The sequence below is a fragment of the Crocodylus siamensis genome, chromosome 5 (assembly GCF_052110815.1).
Source record: "Crocodylus siamensis isolate JL-2025a chromosome 5, ASM5211081v1, whole genome shotgun sequence".
Classification (NCBI taxonomy): Eukaryota; Metazoa; Chordata; order Crocodylia; family Crocodylidae; genus Crocodylus; species Crocodylus siamensis.
This window is the reverse complement of record NC_143399.1, coordinates 148,774,989-148,802,583: the sequence shown is the minus strand read 5'-3', so window position 1 is coordinate 148,802,583 and position 27,595 is coordinate 148,774,989. Positions and strand designations below refer to the sequence as shown.

The 27,595-nt window shown below is 42.8% G+C and overlaps 1 protein-coding gene across 1 annotated transcript in view; it reads left to right on the top strand.

Moving 5' to 3' along the window:
* PLEKHA8 (pleckstrin homology domain containing A8) overlaps positions 1-19,658 on the top strand; it is a 43,891-nt gene extending 24,233 nt beyond the window's left edge. Inside the window, exons 10-14 of the mRNA XM_090046640.1 lie at positions 545-603; positions 3,307-3,437; positions 4,136-4,206; positions 11,945-12,006; positions 13,570-19,658. Of these exons, the coding sequence (XP_089902766.1) occupies positions 545-603; positions 3,307-3,437; positions 4,136-4,206; positions 11,945-12,006; positions 13,570-13,767 (521 nt within the window). The 3' untranslated portion in view covers positions 13,768-19,658. The remainder of the gene's footprint in view (positions 1-544; positions 604-3,306; positions 3,438-4,135; positions 4,207-11,944; positions 12,007-13,569) is intronic.
* The last annotated feature ends 7,937 nt before the right edge of the window (positions 19,659-27,595 follow it).

Sequence of the window (27,595 nt, the reverse complement as noted above, 5' to 3'; positions counted from 1 at the left end):
AGAAGTCTGTTCTATATAATTGCTGGTCTCTTCTCATCCTGGACCCATCACAAATGTACTTTGCTCACTGAATAAGTATCAGGATTTATAGGAGAGGAACTAACAATCCTTTTCTTCAGCACAACAGGAGTGTATGGAATGTCATGGAAATTCAACACAACCACTACTGTCGGGTTTTTTTTTCATGCCTTAACTATTAGATCCTCTTAGCTGCCGAACTCTAACTTTGGCCCTTCCCGGGACATCTTCCACATGGCACGTGCAAGTGCCACCACAGACATATAGCCTCTGCACTTCATCAGCAATGTGAGGTCCCTCTGCACTGTCTATCTCAAACAGTAGAGCTGCAGTATGTGGGCTACATTTTGGCTTTGGAGTTTTGGTCCTATTCTAAAAGAAAAAGATTTACTCCTTTCTATGGGTTTGGGTTTTTTGTTTTGTTTGTGGGGGAGGTTCCATTCAGAAAAGCTGTTAGAGAACAAAGAAATGGATGTTGTGGAGATACGGCACTGGAAAATTTTAATATGTTTCCTTTTTCTTCTAGACAAACTTGGACCAACAGTCTTTGCTCCTGTTAAAATGGATTTTGTCGGTAATATCAAGGTAACAGTAATTTCTAGCACTGATTTGTAAACAAAATCGGACAGAGCTTTGCTGTTCTCCATAAGATTAAACCGCCCAAATGGGTAAATATAACTAACTACCAGTGTCTTTGGGTGCAGGCGTTTAGCCAAACTGAAGCAATTTGTATACAAGGGAAGCAAGAATGTGGTATGCTTGAAGGATATAGAAGTAGATTAGGCACATTGATTATGTAGGAATTTGTTGTGAAAGTTTGTATTAGGAGGTTTTGTAATATCAGCCTAACACTCTTGTCTGCCAGGTCAGAATGCTGAAACAGATGCAAAGTTTGTTCTAAAAGCACGCACTACCTTTTTTCCACACAGTCATTTTTTTCCATGTATCCAGAATTTTTAAATTCTAAGAGATTCTCAGATATACAGCATTTTAGATAGTGTAGTTTAACAGCCTGTGCATATGACCTTGGATTTGGACGTATCTCACAATTATTATACAGTAAGTCACCTTCCATTTTGCTTTGTCATTAGGAGCAGACACATGATCCACTGTCCCAGTACACACCATGACAGTGCCTGAGCAAGAGATCTGGTGTCCTTTGAGCAAATGGCTACCTAGGATGACATTTGACTGGGAGAGCAGACACAAGACCAGTATATGCTGGTGTAACTAACATACGTGTATAGTTACTCCTTGCTTATGTAGGGGTAACTTTTTAAAATTTGGAATGTAGTGACCTATGCTGATATAAGGATGTGTTGTCTGCTCCAGTTTTACTAAGGAATAAAATCCAATTTATAGTTAATGTTGTGTGTCCATGTGCTCTGATTCTGAACTGAAAGGATTTTAAGGTATACAATCAGGCAGTAGCTACTAAACCTTTGTTCATCGTATAGGCTAAAAATAAAACATCCTTCTTTAAGTAGAAGGCAGCTAAACCATTAAGGACCAGATCCCTCAGATGGTACAACCAATAGTGACTTACACCAGCTGAGAATCTGGTTCTGAATTTTTCTTTGATCCAAAGCTTTAAGAGGTGCTTAAAAAGTTAAACTTTTAATGGGGAACAGAATGTAGTTGTTGACTAGTATGATACCAGGTAAGTAGTTTTTTTATTTACCCAGTGATTCTGTGTTGATGCTTCCAAAAGGGTATTCTTTGGTGTTTAGCTCCTATCTAGGTTTATTTCAATAGGAGATGTAATAATTTAAATAGCTTTTATTTTTTTTCATCTCACTTTCAGTTTCCCTACTACATGATATTGTAATATCTGCTAACACTGAGCTAGTGCATAGATCATACAAGTTTTAAAAACCAAGAAGGAGTGGAAAGATAGTACTGAGTGAAAGTAACTCCTATTTCCTGTTTTGACCTCTTTTTTTTAAAAGGGTATTGTCTGAAATGAGCATCTTTATGAAAATAACGTAAATTTAAGTGTTCTGATGACTTTTAATACAGCAAGGGTGCTCAACCTGTGGCCCGTGGAGTCTTGTCATCCAACCCACAGGACTCCGCACAGGTGCAAAAATTTGGCAGTGTTTATTGCTGCTCCCCTGCTGCCAAATTTCTAGACCTGTGGGAAGCCGTCTGAATGGATGGCACGGCCTTGCACGATGGATCAGACAAAGTGGGATCCAAGTGGGAGGGTATGGGATGCGGGCAGTGATCCTGCAGGTCTACCCTTGAACAAGTGCCATGCCATACATCTGGCCCACAGAGCCAAAAGGTTGAGTACCTCTGTAGTAGAGAATCTGCTGCACCAGCCGCTGTCAGTATTATGTTGCTTTTCTTTTGGGTGGAGGATTCTGAGCAGACGTCCCTGCCTGAAAATCAAGTTAATTATAGATTCATAGATGACAGGGTCGGAAGGGACCTCAACAGTTCACTGAGTCCAACCCCCGGAATAGGCTGGAAAGAGTGCTGGGGTCAGATAACCCCAGCCAGATGCCTATCCAGCCTTCTCTTAAAGACCCCCAAGGTAGGGGAGAGCACCACCGCCCTTGGAAGCTCATTCCAAATTTTGGCCACCCTCACCGTGAAGTGTTTTTTCCTGATATCCAGCCTAAATCTGCTCTTTGTCAGTTTGGGACCATTGTTCCTTGTTACCCCAAGAGGTGCTCTGGTGAACAGAGCATCTCCGATCCCTTGCTGTGTCCCCCTAACGAATTTGTAGGCGGCCCCAAGATCACCTCTCAGCCTTCTCTCGCAGAGGCTGAAGTGGTCCAGGTCCCTCAGTCTCTCCTCATAGGACTTGTCCTGTAAGCACCTAACCATATGAGTGGCCCTCCTGGACCCTCTCAAGTTTATCAACATCCTCCTTGAAGTCCAAAACTGGATGCAGTACTCCGACTGTGGTCTGACCAATGCCGCATAGAGGGGAAGTATCACTTCCTTAGACCTGTTTGTCATGCACCTGCTGATGCATAATAAAATGTGGTTAGCTTTGCTGATGAAAAGTGCGGTTAGCTTTGTTGATGAGGGGGACTGTTTTATGGCCTGTTGCTGCCGCTCCTTATTTAAGTGCTAGGTGATAGTTAAGGCCCATCCATTCCTTTCCTTCAAATGTGGCGTCTGTATCTCCATGTATATTACAAGTAATTGGTATAGGAACCGTAATTTTTGCTATTTATGAGAGGCCTGGCAAATGGGCTATTTATTAGGGACAGAATTTTTTGTCTTTATAAAATGTAAAAAAAATAGTATAAATTCTGTTGCATTTTTCTTCAGAAAATAAATCAGAAATATATAACCAACAAAGAAGAGTTCAACACTCTGCAGAAAATAATATTCCACGAAGTGAGTGCCGAGGTAGCACAAATAAGAAACTCTGCTACAGAAGCCCTCTTGTGGCTGAAAAGGTAAATGCCTAACCTTTAATTTAATTTTAAGAAGTAACCAAGATCATTCACCAGTGCTGGCTGAATGTAGGAAGCAGTTCTTGCAAGCTTCTTTGCCACCCAAGTTAGTCCAAACTTGGGTTCAAATTTCCATGCCATGCAAATAATTTAAGTGCACTCTTTCTGCTAGTCAAGTGACAAAATAATCATGCTTGACTATTCGTGTTGGCCCTCTTGAGTCAATGATGGGACTAAAGCTACAACATACAATCTGTCTTGCATGAGTGACTGGTGCCTCCTCAATCTGGGGAGGCACCCACAGAAGCCACCAATGGCGGCAGCCTTGGCAGGGAGAGCACCAGCCCTACTGACAACATCAGTGTCAGCTGTCGGTGGGGCACGTGCACCCTCTACCTATGCTGTCTTGCAGTACAGCTTGCTTAGGACAGCCCTTATGAGGGATTGAGAGGGAGATAGCGGATTTTAACAAATCCATCTCACTATATGCATTGCTACTTACATTGAGTTTTGTCTTATGAGTAGGCCAAAAAAGAGACTTCATCTTGTGTTGTCTCTCTGGAATTCAGTAAGCCACTAACATGGCAACTGTATTCATATATGTTGCTAAAATGTCTTAGAACTATGATCTTATATTATACAGCCTCAAAAATTACTTTTTGAAATAAAAATTATATGCATTTTTGGTTCCTTCCTGACAGAGGCTTAAAGTTTTTGAAGGGGTTTTTGACAGAAGTAAAGAATGGTGAAAAGAATATTCAAACAGCTCTGAGTAAGTGCCAATTGTTTTGTTTTTTTAAATATATACTTGAGCTTTTTTCTCAATTTTAATATTACTGTTCCTGTTCAGTTCCAACCTATATCTTCTCCTGTTCAACTCCAACCTAGATCTCCGAAACCCATCTCATTGAAAATGTATCTTTACAGAGAGCTACATTATTGGTAGTCCATCTTTCTGTGGTTGAAGGATAAGAATGAGCATAGTTAGCATGTGCTTTACACAGAAGGCAGACCCTTGTCTAACAGAGAAGAGTATGCCACCATTTCATTTTCTTCTGCAGTTATCGGTAGGGTAATAAGGAGGTTTGCATATCACCAACATTACACATCTAATATAATAGTGGGATTTGGGGGACACAGCATTTCTGCATATATGTTCTTGCATTTATTTTAATAGAAAGTAATAATATATTTAATAACTTGTTAATAATTTAGATTGTTTAGAACTAGTTTCTTCCAAACCATTCTGGGAATGGTTGGGAAAAAATAAAGTCACCAATCCACATAGGAAATGTATAGAAATACCTTGTGCTTTTGTAGCTGGAAGAGGCTATGACCACAATTCATCCATTAAATAAGTATCCTGTCTTCAAGCTGAGCACCCTTTTCTGCTGGCCATCTTGATCAACATGTGTGTACTATTCACCCTCAGTTTCTGCAACTACATTTTATCTAGAAATGAAGACTCATGACATAAAGAAAGCTATAACTGGCCAAAAATGCTAGTCTACAATGCTTTGCTGTCTGCACCCAGTTGATGCAGACTCATATTCATAGTTCCTGTTATTCAGAGTCTTTTATCTGGATTGGTTGTGTCAGTCACCCCTCTTTTTGCAACCAGAACCTCCCAAGACAGCTAAAAACTTGAAACTGTTGATTAGCAGAGCATGAACATGGAGAGAGAAAACCTTCCTAGAATTCAGTATGTCAGAATTGTAACCAGAGGCTGCCTCGCATTTGGAACTAAATACAGATCCTATCTTGGATTTAACTGTCCTTTAATTAGCTCATATTGTGCACACAAAATATATCCCAATACTATATTGTTCTGATCATAAGATGACTCCGCTTGTAAGTCAACCCTCGTTCTCGGGTGCGGTTTTAGAAAAAATGACTTGTATTCAAAGAAGTTATGACTACAGATAAAGCTCTTGAACTGCTGTTGGCCTTCCAAATCCCACAGGAGAAACAAGCAACCAAGAAATGGACCCAAAGGGTTAAATGCAGTAAAATGCTAAAAAAAAAAAATTAACTGAAAAAAATCTGACTGGCTAATTTTTAAAGGTGCACTGATACATTGGTCCGATATTGGATCAGCACCGATATAAAGAAAATTGTCTATATCGGAAATTGGCCTGATATGGACGGTAATTTGGCTGATAAATGGCCTGTGCACGCGCAGCTACAGTGCAGCACATAGGCGGTGAGGAGCACAGCCTGGCAGCTTAGAGCAGTGTCCAGCTGGTAAGTCTGCTGTGGTGGAAGGGGAAAGAGGAGGGAAGGGGCATGGGGGGGTAGATCAACACCTCCCACGGTGAGTGAGGGAGTGGGGCTAGCACAGGGGCTGGGTGAATCGCTGTCCAGCTGGGGCTGAGGAGCTGTGGGACAGAGCTGTGGCTCATCCGTGGGGGAGCTGGAGTGTCTCCCACCACTTGCCCGGCAGCTTCCACTGCTTCTCCTGCTACTCATCAGGGAGGACATGGTGGGGGCCATGTGCCCCTGGATTTGTGTGGGGTGTGTGGGGCTGGGGCTGCACTGGGCTGTGCTTGGGGTGGGCAGGAATGGAGCTGATTGGGGTGCTATAAGTAAATTTTGGGGTGGCTGCAGCCCCCTGCATAGTCCTGCTCCCAGCGCCACTGCTTTCTGCCTCAAGCACAGCACAGCGCAGTCACCTGCCCCGCCCCACGCAGATCTGGGGGCACATGCCCCCCCCATCTGCGCCCTTCCAGATGAGTGGTGGAAGCAGCAATGGGAGTCACTGGACAAGCAGGTGAGCACCAGACCGCTCACCGCTCCTCCCTTCCACGTTTCCCAGACGAGCTGCAGCTCTGTCTCGTACCTGCCTTGCCCCAGATGCAGCCCCACTTCTTCCTCACCACAGGCGCCTTGATATGCCTCCCTAGCCCTTTCCCTCCCCACTTCCCTTCCATCACAACAGACTTACCACTTGGACACTGCTCTTCAAGCTGCGGGGCTGGTATCAGAAATCAGTACTGGCCAGTATATGCCTCCTTAAAAATCAGCTATTGGTATTAGCCCCAAAAATCTCTATTGTTGAACTATAATTGGGTGTCCACGTATAAGTCATGGAAGTTTTAAGGCTCTCTTGGGAGGGAAAAAAAGGTAGACTTAAATCAGAACAATACAATAAATTAAATTTAACTTTGAACTAAACAAACCATGGCAGCTTCAGATGATGAAGGGAACTTACTTTCACATATGCTTCCAGTTGGGTTACTTCCAGATATTTGAGATACTCTTAGATATCATGCTGAGAGGGCTGATATAAGTCAACTTAATTTGTATGACTTTGATAGTCAAGCCACTTGTTTAGGTATCTGAACCCTGGGTTGGGTGTCTGGGTTTAGGCATCCAAACTGAAACTTTGGTATGAAAGTCTTGAACAAGATCACACAGTGGCAGAGCCAGAGCCAGGAATAGAATCTGAGAGTCCTCCTTACTTTGTGCTCCAGCCCCTAGTAAGGTGCTTTGATACCTGAAACTTTTCACTACAAATACCCACTATTAGCTTTCCTCATTTTAAGAGTTTTCTTGTTGTTTAAAGCACAAAGAAAACCACCTGGTACTCAGCAATCTTCTGATGAAAGGTGAAGGAACTAGGTAAGTTTTAACTTGGAGAAAAAGAGATTGAGGGAGGACCTGATGGGAATTTTCAAATATTTGAAAGTTTTCATAGTTTCATAGATGTTAGGGTCAGAAGGGACCTATTAGATCACTGAAGGCTGGAGACCCTCTGGGTTAAAATTTGTGGGGAACATGTCATAGGAGACACGATGGTAGGAGTCTACCTCCCACCCAAAATCAAGAGCTTGACCAGGAGTTCACCAGGGAATTGGCTGAGGCTGCATGCTCCAGGTCCATGGTTGTCATGGGAGACTTCAACTACACAGACATCTCATGGGAAGAGTGCTTAGCTAAATCCAAGTGGTCGCAAAGCTTCCTCTCATGCGTGGATGACCTCTATCTGACACAAGAGGTCTATGAACCAACGAGAGGTAAAGCGCTGCTCGACCTGGTACTGGCAACCGGGGATGACCTGATCAGTGGCTTAATGATCGATGGGAAGCTGGGTGACAGCAACCATGAGCTGATCACCTTCACCATCCACCGTAAAGCTGACAAGTCAGTCAGCAATACAGAAATCCTTGACTTCAGGAAAGCTGACTTTGACAAGCTCAGGAGGCTTGTCAGTGAGGTCCTAAGAGACCATGACCCCAAGGGGAGGGGAATTCAGGAAGAGTGGTTGCTCCTCAAGGGAGCAATCCTCGATGCAAAAGCTAATGCTATTCCATCTCGGAGGAAAGGCAACAAAAGGACACAGCAGGCCCCTTGGTTCTCCAGGGAACTAGCGGACCTCCTGCAGCTAAAAAGAAAGGCCTACAAAGGGTGGAGAATGGGATCCACCTTCAAGGAGAAATATTCCACACAGGTCTGGTCCTGCAGGGAGCGAACCAGGAAAGCCAAGGCTGCGACAGAACTCCAACTAGCTACAAGTATCAAGGACAATGAAAAGTCCTTTTTTAGATATGTGGGGAGCTGGAGGAAGAGCAAGGGCAACATCGGACCCCTGCTAAACCAGAAGGCAGAACTGATGACCAGCGCCCAGGATAAAGCTAACCTATTAAATGGATACTTTGCATCGGTCTTTCATTAGTCCCATGAGACGCCCCTGCCCATTATGGGACAGGGAGGCCTGGGTGAGGGAGATTCCCTGCCCTTCATCATTGTTGACTTTGTGAAGGAACACCTTGAGAGGCTGGACACCTTCAAGTCAGCTGGCTCTGACAATCTACACCCCAGGGTACTCAAGGAGCTGGCTAGCATCATAGCCCAGCCCCTGGAATGGATCTTCGAGAACTCCTGGTGCTCTGGTGAAGTGCCTGAAGATTGGAAGAAGGCCAATGTGGTGCCCATCTTCAAGAAAGGGAGGAAAGTGGATCCAGCTAACTACAGACCCATCACCCTGACCTCTATCCTGGGGAAGGTCTTAGAAAAGATTATCAAAGAGGCCATTCTTAACAGACTGGCTGACAGCAACATCCTGAGGGATAGCCAGCACGGGTTTGTTGTGGGTAGGTCTTGCTTGACCAATCTCATCACCTGGACAAGGGAGAGGAGATTGATGTCATATATCTTGACTTCAGAAGAGCCTTCGATCTGGTATCCCATGATCACCTCTTGGCAAAACTGGCCAACTGCGGCCTCGGGTCCACCATGATACGCTGGCTGGCGAATTGGCTCTGTGGTCAGTCCTAGAGGGTGGTGGTTGATGGAAGTCAATCGTCATGGTGCCCTGTGACCAGTGGCATCCCCCAAGGCTCTGTTCTTGGACCTATATTGTTCAACATCTTCATTAATGATGTGGACATTGGAGTCAGAAGCGGACTGGCCAAGTTGGCCAATGATACCAAACTCGAGTAAAGCATCCACACCTGAGGACAGGAGGGCAATCCAGGCTGACCTTGACAGGCTCAGGAAATGGGCAGACGAGAACCTGATGGTGTTTAACACTGAAAAATGCAATATTCTCCAACTCGTTGCTGGTTTTTCCTCTCAGCCGTGTAGGCTCAGCTGGTTAGCACTACAGATGAAAGGGACTTGGGGGTCGTGATTGACCACAAGATGAACATGAGCCTTCATTGTGAAGTTGTGGCTAGTAAAGCAAGCAAGATGCTGGCTTGCATCCATAGATGCTTCTCAAGCAAATCCCAGGACGTCATTCTCCCATTGTACTCAGCCTTGGTGAGGCCGCAGCTGGAGTACTGCGTCCAGTTTTGGGCTCCACAATTCCAAAAGGATGTGGAGAAGCTTGAGAAAGTCCAGAGAAGAGCCACACGTGTGATCAGAGGTCAGGAAAACAGACCTTACGATGACAGGCTGAGACCTATAGGACTGTAGCCTGGAAAAGCGCAGGCTCAGGGGCAATCTGATGACCACCTATAAGTTTATCAGGGGTGTTCACCGGGATCTGGGGGAACAATTGTTCACCAGAGTGCCCCAAGGGATGACAAGGTCAAACGGTTATAAACTCCTGCAAGACCGTTTCAGGCTGGACATAAGGAAGAATTTCTTCACTGTCTGAGCCTCCAAGGTCTGGAATAGCCTGCCACTGGAGGTGGTTCAAACACCTACGTTGAATGCCTTCAAGAGCAATTTGGATGCTTATCTTGCTGGGATCCTATGACCCCAGCTGACTTCCTGCCCCTTGGGCAGGGGGCTGGACTCGATGATCTTCCAAGGTCCCTTCCCACCCTAATGTCTATGAAATACACGAAATCGAGTCCAACCCCCTGCCCTGGGCAAGAAAGAGTGCTGGGGTCCGATGACCCCAGCCAGGTGTCTGTCCAATCTCCTTGTAAATACCTCTAAGGAAGGGAACAGCACCACCTCCCTTAAAAGCATATTCCGTATTTTGGCAACCCTCACTGTAAAGAATTTTTTCCTGGTGTCCAGTCTGAATTTGTTCTCTTTCAGGTTGTGGCTGTTATTTCTAGTTACCTCAATGACCGCCCTGGTAAACATTGTATCCCCTATTTCTTGCTGCTCCCCCACCCCCCGATGAATTTGTAGGCATCCACGAGATCACCTCCCAGCCTCCTCTTGTGGAGGCTGAAGAGGTTCAGGTCTCCCAGTCGGTCCACATAGGGTTTTTTCTGTAAGCCTTTAACCAGACGAGTGGCCCTCCTCTGAACCCTGTCTAGGCCATCTACATCCCTCCTGAAGTGCAGTGCCCAAAACTGGATGCAGCACTGCAGCTGTGGCCTGACCAGTGCCGCACAAAGGGGAAGTATCACCTCTTTAGACCTGTTTGTGATGTTAGCTTTACTCATTATCTCATCGCACTGGTGAGTCATGTTCATTTTGGAGTCAACTACAACTCCAAGATACCTTTCTGCAGTTGTGCTACTTAGCGAGGTACCTCCCAGGCTATAGGAGTGTTGATGATTCTTCCTCCCTAGGTGCAACACATGGCACTTATCCTTGTTAAACTGCATCCTATTCTGTTCTGCCCACTTCCCCAGCCTATCCAAATCCACCTAGATTCACTCCCTCCCCACTAGTTTGTTTATCTCACCCCATCGTTTGGTGTCATCTGCAAACTTGGACAGAGTGCTTTCTATCCCTCATCTAAGTCACTGATGAAAATATTGAACAGTACTGGTCCCAGAACAGAGCCCCGGGGGACTCCACTGCCCACATATCTCCAAGTAGAAACCGACCTATCCACCACCACTCTCTGGGTGCATCCCATAAACCAATTTTCCACCCACCAGACTGTGCAATAATCTACATTGCAACTGCTTAGTTTATTTATAAGAATTGGGTGCAACACTGTGTCAAAGGCTTATTTAAAGTCTAAATAAATAACATCTACCTATATTCCTTCATCCAAGCATTTTGTGACCCAGTCGTAAAATGAAACCAGGTTAGTGTGAGCTCCGGGCAGGCAGCAGCAGCAAACACTGACGTGGCAAGTGGGGTGGCCACAGATCCTGCTGCCACAACAGGGCCCTGGCAGGGAGCCTGCAGCCAGCGCAGGGCCCAGGCTGGCAGTGGGGGTGGGTTACAAGCTGGTGCTGAGCACGGTGGGGGAAAGTGGCACCTCACCCACTCCGTGCCCTGTGGCCCGCACTGCAGCCGCTCACAGCCTGCCTGGGGCTGCCTGTGCCTGCTCAAGACAGCCCCGTGGGCTGTGAGTGGCTGCAGCAGGGAGCACTGCCATGGGGCGGAGGAGGGGCCATTTTTCCTTGTGCTCTTTCCCTGCCCTTCCCTCCCCACCCCCCTCCCTTATCTGAACTTCCTGAGCTGGGGCAGGCACGTGTTCCCAGGCCAGCAGCCCCTTTTGATCCCTCAAGTCATCCCCTGTGGCCAGCACCAAGTCTAGTAAGGTATTTCCCCTAGTGGAAATGCGTACTTCCTGCGATAGGTGAAGGTTCTGTAAGGAGGTTAGAAACTTAGGTGAATGGGCAGACCTGGCTGCCTGTTCCTCCCAGAAGATGTCTGGGAAGTTTAAGACACCCATGACGACCAGGTCCTTTGAGCGCGCTGCCTCTGAGAGCTGTCTTGAGAATTCTAGGTCTGACTCGTCTCCCTGGTGTGGGGGCCTCTAATAGACCCCTACTACCAAGTCCCTTTCTCCCCAAACCCCGTGTTATCTGACCCATAGTACCCCAATTTGCCCTTCTTCTAGGCCCAGGTGGCTGTAAAGTAGATGAAAGGAACATGCTTCTCTTGTGCTGCAGAGGACATACAGCATCCAGAAAAACAGATGTCAGTAGCAGAGCTGAAAATACAAACCAAAAGTCATGATTGTGTCACTTCCTCTATCGTGCTGTCCATTAAATACTATTGAAATGCAAGAAGAGCCATGTTATGTGCCTAATTGGAATGAAATAGCCTTTAAACATTCTTAATCCCCTCATTTCATGCAAAGGTGAAATAACATTAAAAGCTACTGTAGGAAACTCTTCATTTTTATTTCTCTTAAGACAATGCATATGGAAGGACATTACGGCAGCACCATGGCTGGGTTGTGCGAGGGGTATTTGCGGTAAGTATGTTCCTTATTTACTGGTACAGATGGTTGGCTAGAATGTGGCCTATATTGACCTGTTTTGTTTTTTATACTTTTTTGCTTTTAATATAGTATATTAAAATGTAAACAAGGAGAGTCTGTGGCCATGCAGTCTCATTGGGATTTTCTTTAAATTTTAAAAATAAAGCTTAAGTGAGTCGTTATTGGCATCTTTCCAGCATAGTGGTGTTCATTTTTAAGTACATGTCTGAAAATGGGTTCTCCGTCATGAAGATGTGCTCACTACCTATGGATGTATGCAGGACTAGAGTGGTGCTTCTCAAGTGAGGTGCTGCAAGAATCTGCCATGGTTGCCACATTGTTAGCACCACAATGTTGGCACCACCACTGTTCAGGGTGAAACTGTCCCGCATGCCTCTGTTTTCATGAGACGTTTCAAAAGCAAACTGAAAAGTGGCTGCAGAAGAAAGTTGCACTTGCCTGCATTGTAAGCAGGCAGGCATGCTGCTTCTGCTATAGCTCTTTGCTTCCAGCATGCCTCCTGAAAACAGAGATGTGAGAGAGTTCCACCTTCCCCGTGTGCCTCTTTCTGAGAGATCCTATGCAGGGTTGGACCAGGAAGGGCTGTGGCAACAACATGTGCTGCTGCCACGGTCACTTCCCAGTCTTGCTCTGCAGGAGGTACGTGGCACAGTTCCACTGGGCCACAGCAGTGGTGGTAGTAGGGTGAATAAAAAATAACTGTCATCAGTTAATAGCATGCTAATTAGTAATAGAGTAAGATCATGTTTACATTATAATATTGATATTTGCATGGGGTGGGAGGGGTTAAAATGGGATGCCCCTGAATTTTGCAAAGTTTTGGAAGCGTGTCTTGAGTCTAAAAACTCTTGAAAACCACTGAAGTGGGAGCGAAGCAGACTTAGTTGTAAAAGCAAGACTCACTTATTAACCTGTCTCCTCCATCACTCTATTTGAATAATCTACATTCAAGCTAGCAGTCACCCCTGGTGTCTGTTACGTATCATCTGCAATATAATTTCTAAAGTCCCAGGCAAGTATGACAACTGTGATCTTCATGACTGAGGAACAAGGAGGAAGATTTGGGTGTAACATTTTCAAAAGGGCTTAAGCATAGGACTTTGACTCCTTTGTCCGAGTCTCTTCTGAAAATTGGATATAGGTTCCCCCTGAAAATATTCTTATTGATCAGTGTAATATGTTATTATTTTAGTCTCAAGTGTAAGGAAAAAATCGCTACTTGCAGTGCTAGCACTTTCTAGAAACCAGGCCTCTTGAATGTCTAGGGATATGGGCCCCAAAACTAACCTGCCAATGGTTACTCATTACTTTTAAAATCTTGTTTTAACTCACTACACTACCTCTGTTTGTGTGTTATTTTATTATTATTGTAAATACTAAAAAATAAAATGTCTTAACTTACAAAATATCATTGAAACTATTTTTAAGATTTCATAAAATTAATAGAGCTAGAAACCAATAGGTATATGATCTTGTTTTTCCATCTGTGCTGTGTTTATCCATGTCTGCAGATTTAAACTTGTGTTCCTCTCTCAGTTAGCTTTAAGGGCAGCTCCAACTTACGAAGACTTTGTGGCAGCACTATCTGTAAAGCAGTGTGAAGACCAGGAGGAAGCTTTTTATAACGGGATGCAAAGAGACCTCAACATTTACTTACCAGCCATGGAAAAGCAGCTAAATATCTTGGACACTCTCTATGAAGTACATGGCTTGGAGTCAGATGAGGTAGTATGACAACAGCGAGACAGTGCCTTGAAACTTCAGGGACTGCGTTTGTGAACAAAGTTTTTTCTGAACAGCATTTCTGTTTGTTATATCTTACTTAACATGGGAGGGGAAGGAATCATTGCTTCTTTTTTTATATGTACATATTTTTTTTAATGCTTGTTTATGTTTAAATGCAGAAGTACCATTTATTTTAGGGTCATGGCTGACTGCATGGTGAATACTTTCAGGTAAAAAAACTTTTTGGGGGTGTGGGGCAATTTTGTTTTATCATTTACACAAATGTAATAGAGCAGAGCTTGACTTTCTCACTCTAGCAGTTTGCGCAGGTGCCAGGCACATATCCAGAAGGGCAGTTGTGATGTTAGCTCTGAGAACTGGTGGTATGTTAATGTTGCTGTCTTTCCCATGCCCATTCTATGTCTGTCTGTGTTGTGATGCTAGCATCAGTATCAATGTCTGTTCTCCTTCCACTTCTGTTGCACTAGAGGGCAAAAGTGAAGCCACTGGGTAGAGTGGTAAGTTTACTCCTTATCTCAAGCTTAATTTAGAGTGCATCCTTTTATTCTCAGAAATGATGTACAGCCTCCTTCAAATATTTTGAAGGTCTCCCAAGAGTTAGCCTTGTTAACTGTATTCCTTTTGCCCTTTTCTTGGGCCAACGTAAGAGTATACACCTTGCATAGCCCTGGGTGCACTCCACCTTCTCCCTCTCTGTTAATGAATGTGAGGTCTCTTTCCAGTATTACTGAACTATTGTTCAAAGGAATTTTTCTACCAGATATCCCCTCCAATTTCATCTGATGGCATCAAGCTTGATGTTTTTGGTGTTTAAAAAATAATCCTCAAGTTCACTATGATGCCAGCCTTGTTGCTGATGTCACAGCACAGGAAGGTAAAGAGCAGGGAGGTTTTAAAGATGTAATCATCCTCATCTCTGCACCAGTACCATGACTGCTACCCTTTGCACTTGTGTTGTTCCTGTGCCTTCAGTGCTAATTGCTGGAGCGTTTGGTTCAGATTTCTAATTGCTGTTTGTCAGCAAAGCTCTGCTGAGTCCAGCTGAAGATTTGTCTTATTGTATTTACCATGGTAATACGGTAGAACTTTTAACAACACCTAAATCTCAATAAAAGTCAGTGGGACATAAGCTTCAAAGTTTCAAAGTCAACTAGGTGTGTTGAAAAATGTACCCATAGTCATTTTTTTCTTACAATGACCTGGTCAAAAACAAACCATGTAACTGCTGTGTGTCTTTGTGTGTGATTTAAGCACAAGAAAGCAGTCTAAGAATTGATTTTTATAAACATGCCCTTAGGTTAACATTATACTTTCTTTTAAAAGGGTGATTGCAAAAGGCTGACTTTGATAAGTGAATCCTAGGAAAATTAAAGTTCTTCAGAAGGCCGTCACTTGTTTCTGAAATACATGGGTACCAGCTACAAACAAGTGACTGATTGAGAATTAAGAATAATGGAGACTTTTGTTACTTTTTTCTTTCTTGTGATGCTAATAAATAAGTCATTATCACCGCTGCTACTATTAAAGAAAAGAATTAAGGGCTGCCCCTGAGGCTAGTTAAATGACTAAGGCTGAATCTGTCCCTTACGGATAGGTCCAGCCCTATGTAAACTCACTTTTGTGCTTAAGAAGATCTCTAAATAAGGTTTAGGACTTCTGCATAGGGGTGAGTTTTGCTTAGTGTATGAGAGGAGGAAAGGAAGCCTGGGAGCAGAGTGAATAATAATGCAGTGGCACGTTGCAAATATGGTCTCATCCTAGGAGAAATACTTGTGTTCAGGTGTAGCAAAAAACACAGATACCAAGAGGACTTTAGTGAAGTATACATTGCTTGGTACTTAGCTTCCTGTTGAACAGGTTTCAGCAATAATTCCATGGTTGAGGCAAGGAATTTTGAAAATTGCCAACTTAAAGAAAAACAAAGTTCTGTAAAATCCAAACCCTCAAATGTTGGTACCTGAAGGGAATGCCAAAAACCATAGTTCAGCATCTTTATAAACAGCTTGATTTCACTCTTGCACTCTTCCCAGAGCTGCTGGTTATCTACTGTTCAGTTTTCACTGGTAGCAACAGGAGTCCAGGAACTGCGCTTCCTTGAAAATTAATGAATTTTATATACTCCTACCAAAATAGAATTGAAAATTTGACCAATATTTTCTTTGTTATTCCAACACTGAGAATCAAGCCATATGCATAGGGGTTTTCACATATAATTCTCCTTCCCATGAATGTAAGAAATGCCACAGTTCAGTATAAATGGCTGTCCTCTCCTATATCCCTTCACACTTATAGCTAGGATTCTTCACTTACCCAAAGCAGAGATATTGGCTTTCTTGTTCTTTAGCTGCTGCTCTGGGAAGGTAGTGGAGTCAGTCCACATTTCCACATAAATATCAGTCAGCAGAGGGAGGGTAAGAAAGGCAGAGAGCCTGTCAAAAATAACAATAAAAAGTTACTTTGAAGTTAAAATAAAAATTGGAGTTTTCTCTTGCTCAAGGTTCCCCAATAGTCAGAGGGGATCTCCAGTATGTCATCATTATTTTGTTTCCAAAGTAGAAAACTTAGTGACCTCATTTGAGTCTTCAGCTTCAAAACTGACTGTTTTCCACCAAATTTACCATTTGGGATAGGCAAGCTGACCAGTAGCTAGTTTGGTATATTCCCTGCTCAGAGGGGCACTCTCCTTTTTACAACATGTTTTCTTGTTTTCGCTCCTCTTTGTAAAATTGGCCTTTTACTTGCAATTGGATGTCAGGATCTTGCTTGTGACCTTAGAGAACGCTGGACCTCCTGATCGTTTCCTGTACTCTAATTCTATTCTGAAATGGCCCCAGGAGTCTCTCTGTGTTCTCCACTCCCACTGAAACTAATACAAATAAAAGGCATTCAGCCCTTGCAGAATTGGGACCTAATGGATAAAACTGAGCAAGTGGTTAATTTGCCAAATAGCTAAGATTTCCATCTGCAAGCAAATACATATGCGAATCCATTGCTGTAAAACTGATTAGCCCATTTCATAAAGTAAAGATTCCTTTGGATTTTAATGATTATAAAGAGCAAGTGACTAAACACTGGTAGATTTAAATTTGGAGATGGAGTTGAGTCCTTTTAGAGTGATGGGCAATTTGTTTGATTGTTTGTTTTTAGTCTTAAAAGCAGCTGGTCTTGCCCGGCAACTGAGCACCAAGCTTACTGTTCATCTGTCAACTACCAAATTAAAATGTGCTTGACTCACAGATACTGACACTCTTAAAGTCTTCTGCACATTTTGCATGAACTGCATTGATTTCTTAACCTGCATTTAAGCATTTCTGTAGCCCTTTCTTTTAGAAACACTTTTTCAGCTGATGTCTGGCAGTTGCATACTCTCAGGGAATCTATGTAGCCATGGCGCAAAAAAACCCAACACGGTAGCTTTACAGTAGGAATGTAAGGCTGCTTTTTTGTGAAGTTGTTATAGTTCAGTTTAGAACTCTAGCAGAATGTGTGACACTAGAAGACTACCTGATGCATTTCCTTGTTGAGACATGGTAAATCCCAAAGCAATCAGATAGAAACACTGTATAGTGCTGAATAAAGGCTGTCAGTATATTTTAATAAGGACATATCTCTGTAATATAGTGCCATCAGGATCAGCTGAGCTCCCCAATAATATCAGTAGAGTTCTGCTTAGAAATGGATATCATTTGTTAAATTTATTTGGTACTTTTAAAATGCACCCATTTTAAGATACTGTACTCAGCAATTGCATGTTGTAGCACCCTAATGGTAGAAATTGGTAAAATGTTTTAGAGGCATGGATTAATAGACTGCTGAAAACTACCTTGGGATTTCGTTTTGCTGCTGTAGTGTGACTCACTAAAGACTAAACAAAATTCCATTTTAAGGTAATGTTTAACAAATGCTGCTTGGTATTTTAAGGGGCTTAAACCATCGCTATAGGAAAAGCAATCTAATAAAGCAACAGCAATGATAAGTTCACTGTGGCTGTTTGCTCTATGGTGCTGAGTATACTTCATAGTTTAAAAAAAACAAACTGTCAATCTTTTCTTTATGGTTTCTAGGCTTTGTATGTACAAAAATGAGCTACGCAATACTCCAATGATAGCCCAAAGAACTGGAGCTTAAGTGGCATTACTGCATTTCAAAGGTGTGTGGACCACTGTAGATTATTATATTGTTTTTCAAAAATACAATTGATCTTTTCCTCCCCCTAGGCCTCTCTTCAGCTTTTGTTTAAAAAAAAAATCCTAAATGGGCTTGAAGCCTAAATACACCCACCCCTCTTTACTTCCTGTCTCATTTCTGCTTTTCACCCCAGGCTTCTGCTTTCAGCTCAAAGCAGAGCGAAAATGAGGAGTTGAAAACTGCTAGCCTGACTGTGCATAAAGTGATTTTAAAAATGGACTTTAAAAAAGGGCCCAAGCTTGCAGTCCCCTTCTTTTGAAGTGCCTCTCCCTGGCTCCACAACACTGTGCCAAGGAAATTAAAATGCTTTGGAGTTTTAATTTCACTTATGAAATCTAAATTGAGGCACTTCAGCATTTGGCAGTTTCTACCTTCTATTGGCAAAAGCACAATTTCGGAGATGGGCTTATTTCTTATCCCTGGCCTGCAGCGTGCTGATAGGTCATCAAGGCAGAACAGCCGAATTCAGATCCATCTTCCCTCCAAACAAATAAAACCCTGTAAGGCTCCAGGCTGTCAAATGCTCCAAATAATGTCACCTCTCTTTGTGTAGAGATATGGGCAGAATTTACTGATTTCCGAGCATGAAAGTGAGCTGTGCCATGATATGGCTCGTCATGGTTATGGTCCATGTGATGAATTTAAATACTGCTGTGACATCAAAATGGCCCTACTACCAACCAGTGTGAAAACCAGGACTTGACACTTTTTTTTGGTTCTGATTCAGAAAAGCATTCATGCTCAGGTTAGAGCTTAAGCATGTTTTGTCTTTAAGCACATATCTAAGTTCCAGAGAAGAATAGACTTAAATGTTATCCTGAACAACGATTAGACAAAAGCACATATTAAAAAGCTCTTCTGAACTGGGATCATAAGCAGACAAGTACCTGTATGCACTCACATGCCCATATAGGCTTAAGTGGACAGATTACTCATTGCAGTCATGTGCATGCTTGTTCAAAACATAGGTCTTGGCCTTAGGGTTTTTCTGTGTTGTGTTATTTTTAAATACACTTCCTCTAACATACTAAGGCTAAACAAACACCCCAGATGTGCCAAAGGCATTAAACTCTAAACATTTGCTTTGTTCAATATCCTGACCACTAACTTGTTTTACTCTGTCTCAAAGTTCACAAGTCCATATTTTGCTCTTTGATCCCTTTAAAAAAAAATGTTTTGAAAATATGTGCGATTCCTATGGGTTGTCTTGTTTTATCATGTCTCCAGACAATTATAGTTAACTAAACATAGCAAAGAAATCATACTACAGAATGAAATATCAAACATTGATAAGGCACATGGATTGGTTGTACATTTTCCCATCCCCTCCATTTTCCCCATCTGCATTGGGCATTCATATTATAAATAGCAAGCTCCCTTAATAGTGAGCCTTGCTTAAATTTATACTATTTAAAGTAAAGGGAAGGTATATTGCCCTGTATCTTAATTGTATTTTGTTTTGACTAACAGGAGCTAATAAACCTTCTTCCATTGTGTTGCAAACATAGTACTGATACCAAATCAAATGAAAACAGGTGAGATTCCAACACTGGTTTGGAGTCTCCAGTCTATACTGTCTGCACCAACAAAGCGCTACTCTGCACCTAGCGTTTTTTTCCTCACCCCAATAAATGTTTAAGATGTCTGTGTTTTATATTATTTAGTTATAATAAACTTATTTAAAATAAGCATCGTTTAAAATCTCATTTTTTCTCTGTCTGATTTCCTGAGTTTTATGAACTTTATTGTTTTGGCTTAAGGGAGGGATAGGATGAGTCAGAGCTTTTAACTTCTTGTCAGAGTTGGAGATCTTTATTGTAGGCAGTATGATCCTGGGTACTGGAGGCTGCCTGTTTGTATGAAAGTGGCCATGCAAGTAGAATCTGTTTGGTTAGTAGAATAAAACATGCTCAGTAATAGCTGAATCTGTCCATTATTTGGGTTTCTTTGGTTGGATAAGCTCCAGGAAGTTATATACAGAAGTTAACCCATTTAGAAAAGAGAATTCAGTCATTCAGTTGTTCTTCCACAAAACACCCCTTGTGTGAGCATAATCCTCTGCCTGCTTGAAGCCATGAAAGCTAAAGGAGTTTTTTTCCATTTATCTACCTGGAGGAATATATGTGCATCATCTCAAGACATGGATGAAGATTACTCCCATTTGACCCATGCCATGTCTATTTAAAATTAAGTTAGGAGTATTTGGAAAGAACTCAGATTCTTTCATCATATGATCTTGGAAAGGAATTTGAATTCTGGGTCTCTAGCAGCGTGACCTGGACAAGACTAATCAGTGTTGGAAAGGGGAGGCACTTCCTGAACCTTTTGGTTTCATTTGAAGTGGTATGAACATTATTCATCCCATGAGCCAATTTATTCTTCAGAGCTGAGTTTTGAAACAGCCAAGAGGAGCTCTCTGAAATAGGACTGTGGTCAGTTGGAAGGAAGGAGACAGGCTGCCTTCTCCTCCCTTCACGCGCATCAAACAAAAAGGTGCATTCAGTTGGCTCTGCTGATTGCCATATTCCTGAGCACTGGGAAGTCATGTGCAGGCCTAAACCAGCCATGCCTGAATGATCATGCCACTAGCTCTGCTGGGTGAGGCACTTATACGTGGAAGTAAAGTAACCTTGAAGGATGAGAGACGACAGGCCAGCAAAGGTGTTGTACTCACTTGAGGCATTTGGGCAACTGCATGGGATAGTTTGTTTCACGGTAGCTACCAGAAGCATTTCACTGTCTGTGGCTAGCTGCCATGATGGCCATTGTGCACCCATGCTTTGGTAAGGCAGTGCTCCAGGATGGCACTAAACTAATCAGCTGCTGTGCACATGATGGTACTCAAACTATGCAACAACTATAACTTTCCCAGCCCATTCTGAAAACTTATACACAACCTCTACTAACCAGTGTGTATTCAAAGTATTGCAGATCTGGCTGCACAACCCATAGCCTTTCATTGAAAAGGATGGAACGGCGCTACTGACTTCACTGTGGACAATTGAACAATGTGTGGCAAGTGCTTGCATTTTGCATCTCTATGTATTTCACCAATCTGCAGTCCTGTAACACCTAGACAAAGTACATGCAGTGTTGTTTTAAGTGGCAAATAAAGATATTCTGGCCTCCACTGCAGGAATCTAGTGATGGGATTGTTCTGTTGTGGTGTTCAAGCCATCAGTTATGCTATATTAGATGCACTGTAAGTGATGGGGGGAGGTGGTTGTGGGGGGAAGGGTCCCTGCTCAGGATACATATAAAGTTTTTTGCTTGTTTGTTTGTTTTCCTACCCACACCCTGAACTTTTCCAGCTGTTTTTTATTAATAAAGTACTTCTGGCAGTGCCCCCAGAAAACTATACATTTTGATTTTACACCAGTGAAGTCTTTTGTTAACAGTGTGTGTTCATAATTTCCAGTAAGTTTCTATATCTCTGACAGTTTATGAATGTGTAATCATTCCTGAAAGGCTAGTTTTATGTGCACATGAGAAATCCAATTATACTGATAGCTTTTGACTACACCTTTGGAATTGAATCAGGCAGCAGATTGATTTTTTGTGGTTGACTTGGAATATTTACATACATGAGACTTGTTAAAAGACAATGTATCACTTAATTTAAATTGTTGCTATATTCATCATGGTAATTGAAAGCTACCAGGTTCCTTTAATGAACACTGCTAGGTCAAAATGTTTGGTTATTGTGTTTCAAGGGTATTTTTTAAGTTATTCGTTTAGAATTGCATTTACATTTTAACAAAGTTTATTAAACTCCATTTAAATGACATATTTGCATTTTGGTTTTGTTATCTAATGTAGAATAGTAAAGCTTTTCAAACAAGTTTCATTTAAGGGCCCATCCCTGTGTATCATGCAGCCACTTTCAAAGGTTTCTTGTACATATTTGCTATGGTTTTAGCTAATTTTAAAAATAAATAAATAGCTGATTCTGATGATCTATTTAATGTTAATATAAGTGTGCACTTTAGTTAATAGATTAATTTATACAACTCTGTGACAAACTAGTCACACAAGTATTTATGACGTTATCTGAGCCCTCCCATGCCCTTCTAGTCTTCCTTTCCACACTGGCTACCTCACAAAATCTTTTAAAATGGATGGCCTACCCTTCAGAAGTGTTAAGTGCATGTCTCCTGTTATAATGCAAAAATGGGATTTGGTCCTACTAAGTTTTCCATTAAGCAGCAAATTGGTGAAAGATAAGCAAGAAACACTCCCCCTTCCTTTCCCCCCTCTTGCTTAACTAGGATAAATTTGTCTGACTTGCATTCAGGCAGAATAAAGAGGAACGTGGAGCCTGAGATAACTTATGCTGCGCTTAGAGCTTGGAAGCTATTGGTCCCCAGTTTTATTTGAGCACAAAACCTACAACCTGCTGATACTTGATTATTACACTTACTTTTCTTTGAACAATGTTCACTAGCACCATAGTGAGATGCACCAAGGTATGTGCACCTGCCAGACATTCATTATAGGTGATAAGGTAATTAGAGTACACTATATACGTGAAAGATTTTGAAAATATTTTGGAAGACTAGTACAGTGGTTCTCAACCTTTTTAGACTTGAGGCACCTATCAGAAAATGCCTGCTCTTAGTTTTCGCTCAATTTTGACTACAGAAAGAGAATAGAGCAATACTCCTGTTAAAAAGAATTCAAAAAGACCTCAAGAGGTCAACATGTTTTTAACACCATGGATTCTTTATTTGCAATCTCTAGGTTTATTTTATGAATTACATTTGTACACTTACCAGTGCTAACATTGTATAGTACCCCATCACACCCTTGAAAGGATCTCAAGGCACCCCATGGTACAATGGCACCCTGGTTGAGAATTGTTGCACATGTGTTTCACATAGATGACTAGCACTCTATGCTGTCAACAGTGTAAGTGGTCTAGCTGAAACCTGTAGAAAGAGCTAAGATGTGCATTCCACAAAAATGCATATCTGAGACTACAGGGAGGGATGCAGAGCTGGCATGCTTGGGGTATGTTGAGAGAGGCACCAAGACTGTCTGAAAACGGGCCTCTCTTTTTCTTGCCCCTGATACCCAGTGCTCCATGTACGTTGGAGAAGAACATAGGCAGGTTCAGTGTATGCTGCAGGCCCAGCCACAAGGGTGGGAACAGCACAGGTATGCATGCTGACTGACTGACAGCAGGGGTGCCTGTGGTAGAGGAATAACATGAGGAGCCTGCAGCACTTCCTAAGTCTGACTACTTCCAATACCCACCTACTTTCTGACTGCTCCCAGCAGCAACTTTCCCCTTCCCATTGCAGATACTTCCCTCCTACCCCATAGCCACAGCTGTCACCACTCCCTGGCCTTGTAAGTGACTGCTACCTGATTCCTTCCTTCCTTCCCCCAGTGCCCAAGCCACTAAGACCACCAACAGATTTTTACTTCTAGTGGTAAGAATGTATCTGAAATTCTTCCTGCTAGAAAAATAGCCTGGGAGCTGGAGTATACATCTGTTCCAGATTCCTGGCTAGAGAGCTACACAGGTGAGCTCTCCAGCTAGGGGGCACAAGGGGAGCCCAATATTTGACAACCTGCCCTCTTTCCCATTGGAGAAAGAGGCAGGTCATCAGTTGGTGGCTGCTGAAAAGCAGCAGCTGCTCCAGCCACCCCAGGAGGGTCCCAGCCCTGGGAGGATGCCAAGCCTCTTCCTGCCAATTGCTGGCCAGGGGCTGCGGGCTCTAGCCTGTCTCCCCGTGCATGGGCTGACTGGAGCAGCGTAGGGGTAAGTGGGAGTATTCTCCCATTGTGGGAACCCCTTCTCACTGCAGAATGCCCCTTTCCTCCTGCCAAGAAAAGCTTAAAGCCATTCATTTAGATCAAGAGGGGGGAGATGATCTTCATGGGAATCAATCTAATTTTGTTGCAGAAGAGATAATTCTGCAAGAAAGCCTTTGATCCCAGCACCAATGTAGCACCTATTCATGGCCTATATTACTGTGAATCTCAGACATTGTCAGTGACTGAAAGAATGAACCTTCGCAGACATGACATTAGCCTGGTCAGGAAAGGAAAGAAAGTGATTAATAAGCCTTGCTGCAATGTATCAGATTAAACAGGCCTGAAAGAAGGCATCAGAAAAGAAGGCCTTAAATTAGATCATCCAAACATATTGTAACTTCATCTTAAACATGTTAGTAGAAGTAATTGATGTAACTAATTAACATAGTTTCATTATAGATATTTGTGCTAAAGGTCTTAGGCAAACTGTAACAACAAAGGAGTTTTGTCAGAAGACCATAAACCAAGATAAAAAGAAAACAGGATGGTGGCAAGCAGCACTCTATGATGGTGTGGGAAGGAGGCAAGAAATTTCCATCTTCACTGACTGCTTATCTTGTATGCCTACCAGCCCAGCCTCTGGCTTCTTTACTTTTCATTCCATCCAGGAAGAGCACACACCAACTGCAGAAACTTCCTCAGCCTGATGAAGGTTTTTGAACCCGAAAGCTTGCTTACATTTTTTTTCCAACTATTTAAGTTGGTCTAATAAAAGATATCAGATTCACCCAGAGAACCTTGTCTGCCTATGTCCTTAGACTAACACGGCTACAACCTACACACTTCTAGAAATAACTTTCACAGGTGCAGTAGACTGTTTTACTGTACATTAAAGCGTCATGTAAAAAAAAGGTAACATTACGCTAATACACAGTAAAATAGTCTACTCCACATTAAGTGTCAAAAACCATGCAAATGCACTACTGCACATTAGGGCAGCCTAATGCGCATTAGTTTAGTACGTCATATTGGAGGTACTAAATTTAATGTGCATTACAAAAGGCACATTAATACACACGTAGATGCACCCACAGAGGCATAAAGCCCAACACCTTACAAGTCCATGAGGGGCTAGTCCAAGGAAGTTCCAAAAGTTTGCTAGAATGAAGAAATCTAAATAAATGCAGTCAGAGAATATTAAAAAAGAACAAATCATATACAGATATAGAATATTATCTATATACATAGCCCTCACCACTCCCCAGCCTCTTCCAGGCCTCTGGTAAATTCCTGCTAGCTCTAAGCCCTTCTCCCTGCCCATACCTACCAGCCCAATAGCCTATGCTGCAGTGGCAGTCCTATGCTGCAGCCCCCCCCCCCCCCCCCCCCCCCAATGGTGCCAAGCAGCCTATGACCCCACCCCCTGTGAGCTACATGTTAGAGCCATTTGTACGCACCAATTGGTCTCACCTCTCTTCACACGATCTTTTTTGCCACTTACTGCCAAGGTTTGCATCACTTCGTCTGTGATGTGTTTCCTATAATAAGACAAAAGTTACTTTCTCCCCTATGTGGGCCCTGCTCACTGCTTTGGAAGGACAAAATGAAGGATATGAGATACCTTCCCACTGGGCAAGGAATGAGCTTCATAAAATTCATGTCCTTCTTGTGCTTTTTGCATTATGAAGAATACTTCTGCAAGAGGGGCCAAAATACTCCTACTGGCGATATATTCACAAGAGCTGGCAACTTTGTGACGTCACCCACATTTTAGGTAGGCAGGAGTTTAAAAAAACATGAGATAAAAGACTCTGCAGCATTGGTGTGAGATCTCAGTGCCCAAGTACAGAGCCCTTGGGATTTCCAGTTTCAGTAAATGGACCAAATTAGGAGAAACTAGGAAAGCCTAAATTAGGATGTATGCATATGGTGGGTTTGTGAAACACAGAAATATGTTGACAGGACAGAACATGGCCAGAATGATGACCACAGAAAGACCAATCGGTGATGCCCAGAGAAGAAAAGTTATCAAAAGAGAAGAGAGAAAGGATACAGAAGGAGGGATTTCAGAGCAGCCAAGGGTCCTCTAGAGGGGAACCCAAGGCCACCATGGACAGAGGGCATACAACCAGCCCATCTCACCCACCCCGATGGGGCAGGAGTGAGCCTTGGCCTCCAACCTTCAGCCTGCTGACATCTGATATTCAAGAGAGCCTCAGAGTGAAGCTCATGTACTGGCCAGATGTACCTTGACTCTGTGAACCCTGGAATGGGTAGATATAGAATTGTTTGCATTATTCTTATCTGCTATCACTGTTTAGCAATAAAATTTACCTATTATCAAATGGAGAGGTCCTGGTCAGTCTGAGGATTTGGGTCCACCCAGAACAAGGTATCTGGGTTATAAACCCTGATCTCCTTGAGGGAATCTCTTAGGGCAAAGATAGAATGGGTAGACATCAGGTAGTTGTTGTTGTTGGGAGGGGTGGACGGGGTGCATTGCCTTAACTGGGCATTTCCTTGTCTTCTAACATCTACATTTTGTTTGGTTGAGCCTGTGTCCTGGTTCTCAGAGGTTTCACCTTTCTACTCATATCTTCCATATTTTGGAAAGATCTGACACGGTGCTCAACAAACCTTAATTTTCCTTAAGCAAATAATACTCCTTCTGCAGTGAATAGACATAGAGACATAAAAATGGCCTAAAACAGTCAGTTGAAGGGGAGAGGGTGGGGGAGAAAGAAAGAGTAATAGAAACAGATACACCTGATACACATACGAGTGACTTGTCAGTTAGCAGATCTCAAGGTTATTTCATTATCATCCATTGCAACAATCCTAGCACCTTCTTTGGAATCTTCTGGTGTTGGCCACTGCTGGATATAGACTGCAGGATTATACTGACCTCTGGTTTGTCCTATGCAGAGGCTGTCCTCTATTTTTTAAAATTCAATTTAATTCAATTTTATTTTATTTTATGAGCTTACAACTCATAGAAAACAGGACTCATGGTACAGTTATAAAAGAAAATTAGTATTCAGTTTCCACACCACCCTGAAGTGAACTGTAAGGAGTCAGTGGCAATATGTTCTGAAGGAGCATCACCTGATTCAAAGAGCTGTGTGTGGTACAGCTGCAGATCCGTATGTTTCTGCTCAAGGAAGCAAAACTGCATGACTGAGGTCTGCAGGGGCACACAGTGCACTGTTCTCAGGTCTCTCCTACTAATTCTTCACTGAGCTGATCACATGCCAAAAATATGAGCTAATGCCTCAAAGCACAGCTGTTCCAAATGAAATGCAATACTGATTTCCCCCCCCCCCCAGTTAATTATGCATTGTCCCATTTGTACAATTAAAATATCTCATCCTGCCCTTGTGCAGAAACCTAGCAGACTGAATATATGGCACGCAGTGGGAAGGCAAGTCTATGCACTGAAGTATTGACTGCTAGCAAGCGTCACTTTTGTAAACTCTTTTCTCTGGTTCAGCTCCTGTTATAAAGGTGTTAATGCCTGGGAGGCACTGCCATATACAATGCTTTTTGTTAGAATGCATATGCACAACACAAAAGCTCAAGTCAAATATGGCTTAACTCTAAATATCTCAAGTGAAATAAATTGTTGCTCTAGGTTTGTAAACTGTGGAAAAGGGCTAGGGAGACAAGAACTGCACCCACTGAAGGCAGGAAAGTAATGCACCTCAGACTAACTCCAACTGGCTGTCCAACTGATGGCCCATTGGCCACATGCAACCTGCAAGACTCCTATTCACTGTTCCCCTTATTCTTCCAGTAGCAGCAATAGCCAAGGTCTCAGAGCTCCCCCTCCTTCCCCTGATGTCCACTCTTTTACCCAGCCTCAGGG